General features: G+C 38.7%; 4 protein-coding genes across 5 annotated transcripts; 2 read left to right on the top strand and 2 right to left on the bottom strand.

Annotated features, from left to right (window-relative positions):
• Positions 1–1,830: 1,830 nt before the first annotated feature.
• Positions 1,831–6,094, bottom strand: LOC117315538 (proteoglycan 4-like). 2 transcript variants are annotated; one of them, XR_004529714.1, is made up of 9 exons: positions 5,719–6,094; positions 4,940–5,543; positions 4,571–4,648; positions 4,328–4,354; positions 3,854–3,905; positions 3,667–3,705; positions 3,459–3,527; positions 3,286–3,338; positions 1,831–3,118 (listed from the first exon to the last, which is right to left on the bottom strand). XR_004529714.1 is itself a non-coding variant. In XM_033869775.1 (5 exons), the coding sequence occupies exons 1-5, from the start codon at positions 6,046–6,048 to the stop codon at positions 3,871–3,873; spliced, it is 1,074 nt and encodes a 357-aa protein (XP_033725666.1). In that variant the 5' UTR covers positions 6,049–6,094; the 3' UTR covers positions 3,566–3,870. The 2 variants fall into 2 exon arrangements, 1 of the variants encoding a protein (XP_033725666.1); XM_033869775.1 differs by lacking the exons at positions 1,831–3,118; positions 3,286–3,338; positions 3,459–3,527 and having other exon boundaries at positions 3,566–3,905.
• A 186-nt stretch (positions 6,095–6,280) lies between these two features.
• On the top strand, positions 6,281–8,504 carry LOC117315542. The gene is made up of 3 exons (XM_033869778.1): positions 6,281–7,018; positions 7,122–7,187; positions 7,272–8,504. The coding sequence occupies exons 1-3, from the start codon at positions 6,770–6,772 to the stop codon at positions 7,383–7,385; spliced, it is 429 nt and encodes a 142-aa protein (XP_033725669.1). The 5' UTR covers positions 6,281–6,769; the 3' UTR covers positions 7,386–8,504.
• Positions 8,505–9,199: 695 nt separating this feature from the next.
• On the bottom strand, positions 9,200–11,142 carry LOC117315145 (DNA polymerase-like). The gene is made up of 2 exons (XM_033869290.1): positions 10,349–11,142; positions 9,200–10,184 (listed from the first exon to the last, which is right to left on the bottom strand). The coding sequence occupies exons 1-2, from the start codon at positions 11,140–11,142 to the stop codon at positions 9,200–9,202; spliced, it is 1,779 nt and encodes a 592-aa protein (XP_033725181.1).
• Positions 11,143–11,952: 810 nt separating this feature from the next.
• On the top strand, positions 11,953–13,706 carry LOC117315540. Its single transcript, XM_033869776.1, has 2 exons — positions 11,953–13,010; positions 13,555–13,706. Exons 1-2 carry the CDS (start codon positions 12,588–12,590, stop codon positions 13,609–13,611), a joined length of 480 nt encoding a protein of 159 aa, XP_033725667.1. The 5' UTR covers positions 11,953–12,587; the 3' UTR covers positions 13,612–13,706.
• Positions 13,707–14,240: the final 534 nt, after the last annotated feature.

The raw sequence follows: 14,240 nt of genomic DNA, 5'->3' as shown, positions 1-14,240 counted from the left end.
TTGATTGTAATGCTTTTAGATGATATATCAAAACATTCTTACACAAAACTGGACCTTGTTGAAAAATATCTTCACGACAGGGTCAATTATGAGGTTGGTACAATCGACACCAGCCCCAAAGAAGACAATCTTCCGCAGTCTTTTCTGCTCATCTACCCTTAGTTTATATGTCGACCTCCAACCAGAGATTCTCATCATAGGATGAGGCCATTGACGCTCTATAATAAGAACACTTTTATTGAAAGATGATGTCACATTCAGTTGATGCTACTTTTACATATAGATCTAACATGAATCAATAATTCGAACGAATATTCATTAATGCACATTGCTTGCCTTGTAATATGTTTAAAGATACCAATATATGGAGATTGTTTTAATATATTCCTCATGTTAATAGGCTTATATAAGCTTATACACGTGTATCCTGACACAGGGGCATGTATAGATTTTTATGATAAATACCGATAACCGGGTTAGGTCATCAAAGTCAATTAAGTCAATTTAAGTGTAAGATTGTTATTACTTACGAAGGGTGAGCGAAGATCCATTAGGCAACTCGGGTAACCTACACAAATTATGTGTGATGTGGCATTCATCAACGATGTCACCATTAACTGAAGCAAAAGCTGCACATGTGAGAAACAGCAGGTACACTACGGTGACCGCCATTGTTTTTTCCTAATTGAGTCTAATGCGCATGCCCTGGGCTAGGAAGGGGGACAACACTTACGCAAAGAGTAGTAGTATTTTAGGCGTGTTCAAACATGCATGCTAACATGTTAGTTGTTGATAGCATGTAACAGGTTAGTTTAGCATGTAAGAGCAGCTAGCATGTTAACATGTTAGTTGTTGATAGCATGTAACAGGTTAGTTTAGCATGTAAGAGCAGCTAGCATGTTAACATGTTAGTTTTTTACTCTATTCAAATAGAGATGAAACCGGATCATTTTCCCCGGTGATCGCTACCACGGTAACCCAAGACCATTAATACACACCTCGGTGGTCATCAACATAAAGATGAAGTCTTGACACGGTGGTACGTGTCAGTACACGATCGTTGATCTAACAGAACGTACAGTCACCTCCCGACACTGTCGTGCCGAGATAATATTAATAATTACACACCTCGGTGGTCATCAACATAAAGATGAAGTCTTGATATGTACGTGTCAGTACAAGGTGATGCGAACAGAACGTATACCGTCACCTCCCGACACTGTCCTGCCGAGAAAATAGATTGGTAAAAAGTAGCGATAATTACCTGAAATTGGATCAGGCAATATCGAATGAAACTATACATTAGTGCGTTTTGCAAGGTCGAGTGTTGCTCGGATAGTTAAGTTTTGTGTAGAATCACTTTTAAGGGGATCATGGATGTTCAAACATCACCTCTTGAAAGGTTTCGGAGAATTCTTTGTTTCTTCGAAAAAATAAAGTTGCAGCTCTCCATAGAGAGCTACAACTATGTGTCACCATGCATAGAGAGGAAATAAATGGTCCTCGATATGAATATGAAGACAGATTAATGCCTGTGAGGGTGGAAAGCAAACAAATGCTTTCCCCTTCTATGGTTAAAGAGACCCGGGAGTGGGTGGAGCAGGTCCGACAACAGGACAACCTTCCTTACGGGGAAGTTGTCCAAATCTTGCTAGCTAAACATAACTAGCAAGAGTGTCGGACAGACAGACGGACGGACGACTCTAATCCAGCCTGACAATAAATGTCAGACAGTCCAAAGCCTGTAAAATCATAAATACCAATCGGTAAATATGATAAATGGAGATGGGAGTCAACATAGCAAGACAATAACGGAATTAAAGGGGAAAAATAATGTTAACCAATAATATTTAAATGATTGAATACATGATGGGGAGGCATGTTTATAAATAAGAAATTGGAAGTTGAAACTGCTATGCTGTATAAACGTACTTAGCATTTTGCTGAGAGACCTTCTTCAACTTTTATTTAACCTGTGTAAACGGGTATCACTAGACTATGCACAGTAAAATGTATAATAAAGTGCCCCACGTTTTCAAAGTAATGTCCTGGTCTTGTTATGAAATCGACAGTCTATTTTGAGAAAGCACACAAGTGCCTATCCGAGAGAGCGTTGAACCATACATGTACCCCGATTCCCCTCCTGAGGTATGTAGAGTGGCATCGTCCAAAAGCAATACACCGTGAAGTCAGTATTAAGGACGTTAACATGGCGTCGTCCAAAACACGGATGGTGTCGTCCGAGACGTTACAGAGGGAAACCGATTACATTCACTTTTCGCGAGGTATGTAAAATACATAAAGGAATCTAGATCTTGTTATGAAATAGACAGTCTATTTTGAGAAGCAGTACGAGTCATACCACATAAACATAACATCGTCCAAAAACACAGATCCCCCTCCCGAGGTATGTAGAGTGGCATCGTCCAAAACCAATACACCGTGAAGTCAATGTCAAGGACGTTAACCGCATCCCACATGTTCTACACGTAAACATGGCGCCGTTCAAAACACTGATTTACTTCCGAGGTATGAAGACTAGCGTCATCCAAATCCAACACATGTTTCCCAATGAGGGAAACTGATAACGTTCACTCTTCACAAGGTATGTAAAATATATCAATGAATCTACATATACAAATCTCGACTGTTGAGTAAACATTAAGAACAAGAAAACATAGATTACGAATCAAAACATTTATTTGGTACACGTAACTAAAATGGACACACATGTTCTCCCTGAGAATTAGAATAAGTATCAATCACAACAAAATATATAATTAAACATTGGTATAAAAATCACAATTAGATAGATAATTAAACATTGGTATAAAAAAAATCACAATAAGATATAATTAAACATTGGTATAAAAATCATTGGTGTAAATTAAAAGGCACAGACTCTTACCTTCATACACACCCTCCCACACATCCTTATACACTCACATACATACACTCTCATACACCCACCTAAAATGAATTACCACATTAAAAGACATCACAGAAAAGCTTATTATATATATGTATACACATAAATCACCTTCACACACACACACACACACACACACACACACATGCACACAATCAGAAAATCCAAATTCTTTTGTCGTCTTCCTTCCTAAAACATACAAACAGATTATTTACCATTTTATATTGAATAAGTAGTAATGTATTGTACACACTATCCACTCAAATGAATTATTAAATTGAAAACATCACAGAAAAGCGTACGGTGTAAGTGATTACACAAGCATGTGAATGAGAATTATAAAGAAAAAAACTTACTCCTTAATGCTTCCTCCTCCCACTTCTCAGCCAGATGGGCTCCACCTCCACAACTATAACATACAAATTATTATCTGTTGGTTAAGTGGTAAGGTATGATGAAGATGCTTTGAAATATTTCAGGAAATTGTTTACTAGAGGAATTTAACTCTTCGAACTTATAAAATTCTTACCTGTGTGTGTGTCAGTTGAGGAGGAGGAGGAGGAGGAGGAGGAGGAGGGCGGCAAGTCAATCTGTGAAACTGTAACATAATACCAAATAAATCAACTACTCTTTTACTCACCATAATTAAATCAAATAATATCAGATATAAATAATACCGAATAAGTAAATTAACCGCAGTATAAACACTTCTGACCATAATTATCCAATATACATACCATCAATTGATGACTCCACCATCTTCGGAATGGTCTCATCTACAATATAAAATAAATAATGTCATACAGATATCAAACCTTGTTATTGGTCAAAACTAGGCAGACATAATTCTACAAGGTAAATACACACAATTCATATTCATGAAATATATTTAACACTGCTATCAACTTATAAGTAGTTAATTACCTGAATCTTCATAATGGTCAGAGGGAGGGGGGGTCCAGTCTGTTCATTTCGACTACAATTAAAATAATACACATACTATAGAATCAAAATAACAGAAATGTATACACATTACTCGGAGGTTGAAAATTCCTTAAGCTGAAGCTCATTTTCTCAGATAAAAAAGTCCAAGAGATCCAAATCTTTGTCTGAACTCGCTGTTCCATATTTTGACAGAAAAATGATCATGATCATCATATTTTGGTAATTCAGCTATAGTTATTAACCTTGAGACATGTGAAGCTGACCAAGCTTTGATGAAAAAAGCTGAATAGTTGGTAGCAGCACTGGCGAGTCTAGTGTTACTGTTTACCTGTACTTTTATCAATTGTTATTTCTTCAAGACTGAAGGAGACTCTAGCAAAATAATTTTTAGCATCTGATTACCAAAACCTTAAAATATGTTTTAACCGTCATTAGGAATTAAAATTAACTTACTTGTATCAGATTGATCTTCAATGCTGACTGAAAACAGAACAAAACTTTTATGATCTAGGGGAGACAACTCACTGAAATACCAGACTGGAATACATACACAATCATCATTGATACAGGAAACTCTCATAACATCTAGGTTAAAATGATCAATGATAGATGATGAAATGTTATGAATTAGTCAGGAGAGATAGTTTGTTTACATTACAGATTCATGAAAGGCAAAATCTTATGTGAAATACTTACAGATGTCTCCTTCTTCCCTCATCCTATAGGGCTTGTGACCCCTGTAAGCCCTTCGCCTAATCAGCAGGAAGACTAAAACTGGAAAGGAATACATTATTTCTCAGTTAAGAGCATTTGACTAAAATGTATGAATTTTTTTTTTTTCAGAATCCTGAAAGTTGTCTGAGAAAATTCTGTTGGATCGAAAATGTACATGGCTATTGTTCATGCTTATGATATATTTACTTATTATCGAGCCAAATGAGCTTTCATCATATTTGTCAGATGTTTTTGGAAAGCACTGATATTGTATTTTACTAACATTAAAAAAAAAAAAAAAAAAAAACTGACCAAGACCACATTAAAAAGAAAGTATGAGATTATACATACTAAACATCAATGGTAGTAGTACTGCCAAAACCAACAGCACCTTCACCGCGGTCGTGGTGGAGGTCTCCTCATGGACCGTGGTGGAGGTCTCCTCATGGACGGTGGTGGGGGTCTCCTCATGGACGGTGGTGGAGGTCTCCTCATGGACGGTGGTGGAGGTCTCCTCATGGACGGTGGTGGGGGTCTCCTCATGGACCGTGGTGGGGGTCTCCTCATGGACGGTGGTGGGGGTCTCCTCATGGACCGTGGTGGGGGTCTCCTCATGGACCGTGGTGGGGGTCTCCTCATGGACGGTGGTGAGGGTCTCCTCATGGACGGTGGTGGGGGTCTCCTCATGGACCGTGGTGGAGGTCTCCTCATGGACGGTGGTGGGGGTCTCCTCATGGACGGTGGTGGAGGTCTCCTCATGGACCGTGGTGGAGGTCTCCTCATGGACCGTGGTGGGGGTCTCCTCATGGACGGTGGTGGGGGTCTCCTCATGGACGGTGGTGGAGGTCTCCTCATGGACCGTGGTGGAGGTCTCCTCATGGACCGTGGTGGGGGTCTCCTCATGGACCGTGGTGGGGGTCTCCTCATGGACCGTGGTGGGGGTCTCCTCATGGATCTGAAAATTAATTATCACACCCCATCTAACTTAAATTCCTGTATCTGCACCTGACAGAGGTCAGATTTTGTAAGGTACAAGTGTTGACCTGAATAGATATTTAAACGGTAAAACCGATTAGGTGATATTATATATACACAAACTATTTTCTAGTAACAGAATAGATTGTACTTACACAATTATCCACCAACCCCTCCACCATGTCACAATCCACCTGGGGGTAGATCTTGATGTGGGGGAAGTAATGTATGCATTCCCCCAGGAGACGGTCGCCAGCTTGCCAATGGGTGATGATGATGTATGGTTGATCCGGGGGCGCCGGACCACAACACAACGTGAACGTCGTGTTGACCCCCCGGGCCAACCATTCCTCATTCATAGTGCAATAAAAAACGTCAAGAGTCGTGTCATCTCTGTTCACATTGCATGCATAGAGAAGAGGGGTGTTGATACACCCCTCTACCTCGAGTACGAGCGATAATAGCAAGAGCAGTACTGCAGCCATCTTTGCTCATCACTGGACTAGTTACCCGATTCAGTTTCACGCTTTGCACGTGCAGAATTACCGCCAAATTCTGTTTTCCGGAATACGGTGACAGCTTTAACCTAATCAGAATTTTTCAATTCACTATTTAATATAAAAAGTCGTCAATTAAAAAGTATCGATTGAAAAAAAAAAAGCCTTACAACATTTTTACAACAATTTTACTGACTAAATGGTGAAAACGATCTATAAATTTATTAAGTTTTTTTTTTTCTGAAAATCGAAATCTATCCATTGATACAGAAGTTTGAAAACCCGTGCAAATTTTCATCAAATCCAGCAACAGGTTTTATGTATTAATTTTGTATGCTTCATTAAAGTGTTATCATGTATGTACTGCATTAGAGTAAAAGGTACCGATAAATTGTAATAACTTTTACCCAATCCTTAATATTTAGAACAATAAATATGTTTAAATGAGAAAAATAAAATTGTTGTACACGAAATTGTATACGTAACAGAATCATATGAGCTGAATGCTGACACAGTGTAAAATTAAATGTGTTACACAAGTGTCGTGTGGAGAAAAAAAAACCGGTTTGTCAAGAAAACACCATTTAAAATTTTAAACATTCACCATTCTAGGTTTTCATTGGTCGTTTCGATTCTACCCAGTTTCACACCCATATCGGTGATATAAAAAAGCGCGCAAACCCCACTAACCGTCACTTCTGGCGCAAAAATGGAACAAAATATCTACGGAAAATTTGAACTTACGAGTCATACAAAGAAAGATGGTTCGAATGAAACATCCTTGTCAAGCAGATTAAATAGTCAAACTAGTATATCCGTAAATCTCTTCAACGGAGTGGTTTATGTGCATATTACTAAGAAGGAGAAGAAGTACTACCTACCCCTAACACTTGATGAATATCAAGATTTGACGGACCTTAGGGGGAACCTGGAGGATAACCTCTATTTGATTAATCAGGTAAGTGTATTTTTCTATAAACAGCACAATGTATATCATCAATTTATAGCTTCAATGTAATTTTAAACAGCACATTGTACAAATTAATTCAATTCTTCCACAGGGTCAAAATCAAGAGGAGAGCAAGCCGAAGCCTGAACAGGGCAGTAGTGATGTAAGACACGTACTTGTAAGTTAATTATCGAATTTAAACATCCGTCAATATATTATTTACTACTGTTGGTGTTCTAGTTACATTGCTTTCTTACTACAGGTAGCTGAAAGGAGAATGCATCCATATACTCGCAAGAGCCAGTCAGGAGCAGGAGCGGGAAATAACAGTTATGCAGATGAATTTGACCAATATCTGCAGTCATCGTTTCAATAAGCGAGTTATCTCTCTTATAGCATTTCTATTATACAATAATATCGACGTCTCTCAATAATGTATCGTAAACGTCTCACTAAGTCGCTCGTAGATTTAAACGGGGATGTATTATTAAGAGATACATCGTACTGTGCTACTAATCTATGTTTCATCAGTATCTTATTCGGTTGTCACGAGGTCGACATCTGTCGATCTGTCATCTATCGTTATCTTGTAAAAGCCATAATGAGGCGCTATCCAGAATTCAGAAACGAAACTCGTTTCTTTGTCGACAGTGTAGTAGAGTTGAAATATGGGAGAGTTCGTTCCCAAATGAAAAGGCTAACCAGACATCGATATTATTGTAAAGTAGAAGTCGTGTTTAGCACGTATAATGAAGAGACGGTGTTTGATTGTATCTCAGAATGTAGGGAGAACTAAACAACTTTTGGCTTAATGATCATTTTATTGAGAAAATACAGTGACTTCATACAAAACATAAGTGAAATGAATTAATAACATGGAAATGTAAGCAATGTTATTTTGTAGAATAATTACATTCTCTATACACACACGAACCTGTTTACGTAAGAACAGATGTCGTTTAATACATCAACTGTAAATTAAAATATGGCAACACGTGATCTATCATTAAGAATACGTAACCTTTAAGAATACGTAACCTTTAATTGATGTCTCTCTTCAGAATATTGATATATTTTTAATTCATATGAAAATTTCTCTTACTATTAATTAACACCAGAGTTTGTAGCGTACATGATACCTCTTGTACCCTTTTAAACTTCACATGATGTCTCTCATAATTCAGAATAGATCCCTCTCATACCTTGGAATACATAATAATCACATAACCTTTAAATGATACCTCTCATACCTCGGAATACATAATAATCACGTAACCTTTAAATGATGCCTCTCATACCTTGGAATACATAATAATCACGTAACCTTTAAATGATACCTCTCATACCTTGGAATATATAATAATCACGTAACCTTTAAATGATACCTCTCATACCTTGGAATATATAATAATCACGTAACCTTTAAGTGATGTCTCTCATACATTTGACTTGAACATTAATTTTGAATTTCTTCACCAATTGAAACTTATACTTTTTGATTTTAAATTGAAACTTGTACTTTTTGATTTTTAAAGTGAAACTTTATTTTAAAACCTTTTTTTTTCTTCAACTTTTTGATTTTAAATTGAAACTTTGTGTTTTTTATTTTAAAATGAAACTTATACTTTTTGATTTTAAATTGAAACTTGTACTTTTTGATTTTAAATTGAAACTTTGTGTTTTTTTATTTTAAAATGAAACTTATACTTTTTGATTTTAAAATGAAACTTGTACTTTTTGATTTTAAATTGAAACTTTATTTTAAAACCTTTTTTTTTTCAACTTTTTGATTTTAAATTGAAACTTTGTGTTTATTATTTTAAAATGAAACTTTTTTTTTTTTTTTTTTTATTTTAAAATGAAACTTTGTTTTGAAACTTTTTGATTTTAAATAGGAGCTTTGTTTTGACTTTTAAATACAACGTTTTGTTTTAGATTAACAATAAAACTATCCATGTGATTTTTCTGTCTACATTTATATCTAAATTGAATACTTTATTATTTTTTAACAACTTTGTGTTTATAAACTTAAATTTTTGATTTTAAATTGGAACTTTCTTTTCTATATAATGTCGTAATTTAGTTGGTAAACGACACCAATGATGAACGAGTTTGGCGAATATTTTACATGACGACTTGGGTCCGATAATTGAAATAAATATTTGTGAAACTATATTTGAGGTTCGGTTTTTATTGCCATCCCATGGCGGAAATTATATAATGACCAAATGAAAGCGTGTCATACCGATTGGGTAAGACCCAGCGTTTGTCGTCAAAAGCGCAGAGACCCGATTTGTTGACGGTGTAAACGTACAACTGGTGTTTGTCGCTTCTAATGGAATTCATTTTGGTCATTATCGTTCTGTTGTCAAATAAACAGTCTCTGTACATTTCGTGTCTGAGATCACGTCTGATGGTTGCTCTTGCAACACCTTTAGCTACCTGTTTTTCTTTTATCTCGTTCCATCGGACTACCAGATTTTCTATTTCAGTTCTATTTTTCACGGCGTACACGTAAGAATACATTTTGGCGCGAAGTCCTACAAACTCTGCAATGGGCTCACTTCCCGTTTCGTCCTTGAAATATCCCGGTATCTTTTTGTTTCTCGTGTCGTGACAGTGATGTTCGACCGGATAATTGGACAGATCGAACAGATGTCTGTCCCGATAAATGTCGTCATAAACGTCTGGACATTGGACGTGATACAAAAGACTGTCCGTGTCCGTCATGAGTAGCTTGATTCCATGTCCATATTTGGGTTTTAGGTACTTGTAATAAAACTCGTACATGATACATTTGGATAGATCTAGAATGGTCTGTCCAACATATACGGGTTTGTTTAGTACGAGTTTGACTTTGTCGTTCTGGATGGCTACTAGATCTTCGTTAAAGATGGTAAATCTTTTAAACGAAGGCCTTGCCACGTATTTTTTTAGTTTCTTTTCCGTGTGTGCCAGCTTGATGTCGACTCTGGAGCGCACGTTCTCCATCGTCTTGCCAAATACGGCATTGTTCATGAGTTTAAAGAAATCTTTCTCAAACTCGTTCTTACAGGACGCTCTTTTTGAGGTGTTGAATTGTATGTATGGATGTAGCCAAGGTGTCTGCTTGAATTCTAGGATTCGGTGGATTTTGGTTATTTTTAGACCCAATTCCAGGTACAACTGCAGATTTCTGTAATTACAGATGTATTTCGTCTTGTTTTCTAGCGTGGGAATCAGTTTTTCCGTCGGTACCCGTCCATGTAATTTATCATCGGTGTGTTTAGTGCTAGGATGTAAGGTTTTCCACAGCTGTTTACTCGTTAGTGATAATTCGCTGTCTGAGACTGTTTTTACGTTCCGGTGCGAGGGGGGTAATCGGAATGGCTGTCGTGAAGTTCGTCTGGATATTCCAGATCTACTTCCAGTACGTAACCCAGATCTCCGTGTTTGGAGACTTTGGTTATGTCAAATGTTTGTGGATTGTCCACCCACCGAAACCCACCGATTGGCAACGGCTCCGACATTGCCTTTCCGTACAAATTATTGCAGTCCGTGTACATGATGTACGAATGTGGTTGGGAGAGATCGTAAGTTTCTGGAATATAAGGATTGTTAGCTTGAGCGTATTTGTTTGATATCATGCTAACTCCACCTCTCACTCCGTTTTCAAAAAAGAGATACATGTCTGGATCTCTGATGAGTTCTAACCTCACTCTCGTCATTTTTAAAGCTGCACTCCAAGCCAGACCGGGACTGGTATAGAAGTGAGCCGCATCTAACCCGTAATAATCGAGACACATGTTTCTGAAGTTCTCAAATACGTCGGCCAACAGTAGCACATCCGTCTTGAGGTAGAGGTCGTGATACTGACCGAGGTCTCGAATGTCCATTTTCTCCCACACGGTCTGTGCATGTGCGTAATCTGCATCTGACACGTGTGAGCGACTCAACGAGCTATAAAATTTCTCTTTTGGTGGTAACTTTTGTTCTAAGAATCGATCGGCAGTGTCTACGTATTCGTAGGGATATATTCCCTTTCTTAGTAGGAATTTGGCTTCTGTTTCGGTAAATGCCTTAGAAAAGTTACTGAATTTCACTAAGCCCTCTTTGGCCAGATTTTCTGTCAGAGTCTCTAGACTCTGAGGCATGAATTGGAACGAATCTATGAATCTGATATCACCCAGACTAAACGAAATGTTACTGTTCCGTAGTGTTAGGAATGCAGTGAATTTCGCGGTCTTTAAATAGACCCATACTTTCAGTCAGGATGTGAGCATCGAATCGCTTTAAGTTATGAAACACGCAAGGTATGTGAGTGGGATATTTGTACTTCAAATTGCATTCGTTGTGTGCAGCACCGCGAAATTTCCCACTCAAATGACAGTGGTCTCGCACCACCGTACTCTGTTCCGTAAAATGCTTACCACAGATGTGACACCGAGTACTCTCCATAAAAGACTGCTCGTCCTGGAGAGACATGACTAGCGGTTCTGGCTGACCTAAAACATCTTTGATATGTTTTTCTTCTTCTATGATACATTCTAAAAACGTTTTACTGACGTCAGCTCCCCTGTAAATGACGGGTGGTTTGGTATACCTATCTTCCATACACACGACTTTGTATCCAAATCCACAGGGCTCGAACTTTATATTCTTAGTCGTACTTGAAAGGTCTGGGTTTGGCTCACACGAATCCATTTGTTCTACAAATGTTTCGAAATCGGCATAAATGACAAAAGGTACTTTCATTTGTTTCTGAAAGTCCTCAAACGATAAGAGAGCATCATCTCCGGGAAATTCAACTCTCTGTGTCCTGTGGGTGGAACACAGTTCCACGTGTTTGTTTAATAAAACGCTACTGGTAAAGCCTTGCAGACAATGTTGACAGAAATGTGTTAGACTATGACATTTTTTCGTTCTGCTCAAAAACATGTTTAGATTGGGGATCAAACAGTAATGGGTTTTTTGCACCTTCTTGTAAAAAGAGCAGATTGGTGTGATGTCGCGACTGTTTCGTTTTCGTCACGTACATGGGATAAATGGTATTATCCTCGAGTCCAAACACGTTTACAGATACGTCGTTCTGTCTTTCGAACTTTTGTACTTGGGAGATGGAGACTGGATATTGGATACCCGTCATGTCTAGTTCGCTTTCGTACATCTCGTAATGAGAGATGCGTTCGGGAGAGGTATCGGTGGGATGGAGGGATGCCAAAATGGACCATAAGAAACATTTTTCGTCACGATTCAAGACATTGACTAATTTATGAGTTCTGAAAGTAGTTGGAGTTGGTATGTAAGAAGAACCACTCAATGGTGAGTATTTTGCAACATGTATTTCTAATTTTATGATTTTCTTGAGTACCCATGCAGACCCTTTACGTACAAACTCCTCAAATGAGGCAAACATTTTCTGATAAGCTGTATTGACGTCGTGTTCTAGATCAGATTCATTTGGCATTAATATATATGCTTTACTCAAGAAATGTGGGGTGGTCTGTACTACATTACCTTCTCTAGTTTCCTTTTCCAAAGACACACGAATGTTAAGATACCACTTAATTCCTTTCAATCTCTCACACAACCGTTTTAAATGATACATCACTTCCGTTTTGGAGCTGGCAAAAAATGTGAGTATGTCACCATCGTCACTGAAATTTGGATATATGTTTCTCACGTTAGCATTTCCTTGCAAGCTCACATCGTCCGAATGGGTATGTTCTCCCGTTGGTTGAGAACCGGTGGGATCCGGCTGTGGCGACTGGACGTCGGACGGACCCGGCTGCGGCGACTGGACGTCGGACGGACCCGGCTGCGGCGACTGGACGTCGGACGGACCCGGCTGTGGCGACTGGACGTCGGACGGACTCGGCTGTGGGCGACTGGACGTCGGACGGACCCGGCTGTGGCGACTGGACGTCGGACGGACCCGGCTGTGGCGACTGGACGTCGGACGGACTCGGCTGTGGCGACTGGACGTCGGACGGACCCGGCTGTGGCGACTGGATTCTCGAAGGTATTGGTGTATTAGTGTTGAAATGCTCCGGTATCCGACTACTGCTAGGATTAGGTAGATCTCCACCAGTCAGTCCATGTTTGCTTTTCACGTGCATTTTCATGTTGTATTTCCTCGTAAATGATTTGTCACACACGTGACATTTGTAGGAACTCTGATTTTTTGTGTGAAATCAGGTTGTGTCTTTAAGTTGCCTGAATCCTTAAATATCTTTCCACATATTGTGCACGGTAATTGACGAAAATGTCTCTCATGTGCGCCTTCAACTTTTCATCGTAGAATATTGCTTCCCACACTGATCACAAGTATTCACATTTTGTCTATCTTTGAGTACGTCATCTTCCCTTCTGTTTTTTTCACGGGAGATAAATCTATAGAGTTTTAAAATCCTTTTCAAATTCCTCACTGTTTGAATTGCATTTTCGTCACCATTTGACACAGAATCAAGTAAATCGTCAAAATATTGTGCTGCCATCTTGTTTAGGACCTGTTTCGTCGAGTTCTATATGTTGAATGACAACCACTTACGTTTCTTCGTTTTTAGGTTTCTCTGAAATTGGGGAGGCGTGGTCTTATTAAAGCAAGTTTTCCGCCTCGCTGACTTTTTGTTTTTCTGCGCATGCTCCGTTTGAGTGACACAGGCTCCCTATTGATCGATTCTAGACTGGGCTCGTGGATTGCGTCAGGCGTATCAGGTGGGTCGGTTTTACTCTTATCGATATTATTTGTCAATTCTACGCTGGATTTCTTCGTGGTAATGGGCCGTTTTATCATCAGATGGATTGACATCATGTTCGATGGTGCTTGGTGTGTATTAGTTGAATCGTTCTCGTGTTTGATGATGTCGTCGTATTTCGTTTTTGGTATTAATATCATTGCTTTAGCCATGTCAAATAGTTTGTAAAGAACACAGGTAATATTTTACTCACTGCGAGTAGTCTCCGCCTTCTCTGACGTCGACTGATCCCTCTCGCCAAGCACTTTGCATATGCCCACTTTGTGTTTGGCTATTTTCTTTTTATCCTCCTCAGAAATGGAAATGTTATCCGCTGCTACGTATGAATGGTTTCTATGATGAACTTGAGTTGTGAATCTGTTGACGTTAACCAGAATGCCTTTCTTCTGTTTGTCCGATGCTATCAACCAGAATTCGATTAACTTCATTGTTTTTTTAGGAAAATACAACACCGTGTCCTCTCCCGGTAAGAGGTCTCGGCTGCGGTATGGGGT

This window comes from Pecten maximus, chromosome 17 (genome assembly GCF_902652985.1).
Source record: "Pecten maximus chromosome 17, xPecMax1.1, whole genome shotgun sequence".
Classification (NCBI taxonomy): Eukaryota; Metazoa; Mollusca; class Bivalvia; order Pectinida; family Pectinidae; genus Pecten; species Pecten maximus.
This window is presented reverse-complemented; position numbering and strand designations above follow the sequence as displayed.

Bases quoted from the DNA above. Each gene is read 5' to 3' on its own strand.
- LOC117315538 (XM_033869775.1), bottom strand. From the start codon at position 6,048: ATGGCTGCAGTACTGCTCTTGCTATTATCGCTCGTACTCGAGGTAGAG. The intron at 5,544-5,718 runs GTAAGTACAATC...ATTAATTTTCAG, and splicing joins AGGGGTTGGTGGATAATTGT to ATCCATGAGGAGACCCCCAC. The intron at 4,355-4,570 runs GTAAGTATTTCA...TTCTGTTTTCAG, and splicing joins GAGGGAAGAAGGAGACATCT to TCAGCATTGAAGATCAATCT.
- LOC117315542 (XM_033869778.1), top strand. From the start codon at position 6,770: ATGGAACAAAATATCTACGGAAAATTTGAACTTACGAGTCATACAAAG. The intron at 7,019-7,121 runs GTAAGTGTATTT...ATTCTTCCACAG, and splicing joins ACCTCTATTTGATTAATCAG to GGTCAAAATCAAGAGGAGAG. The intron at 7,188-7,271 runs GTAAGTTAATTA...TTCTTACTACAG, and splicing joins GTGATGTAAGACACGTACTT to GTAGCTGAAAGGAGAATGCA.
- LOC117315145 (XM_033869290.1), bottom strand. From the start codon at position 11,142: ATGCCTCAGAGTCTAGAGACTCTGACAGAAAATCTGGCCAAAGAGGGC. The intron at 10,185-10,348 runs GTAAAAACAGTC...CTGTAATTACAG, and splicing joins TACCCCCCTCGCACCGGAAC to AAATCTGCAGTTGTACCTGG.
- LOC117315540 (XM_033869776.1), top strand. From the start codon at position 12,588: ATGATACATCACTTCCGTTTTGGAGCTGGCAAAAAATGTGAGTATGTC. The intron at 13,011-13,554 runs GTATTGGTGTAT...CTTCGTTTTTAG, and splicing joins TGGCGACTGGATTCTCGAAG to GTTTCTCTGAAATTGGGGAG.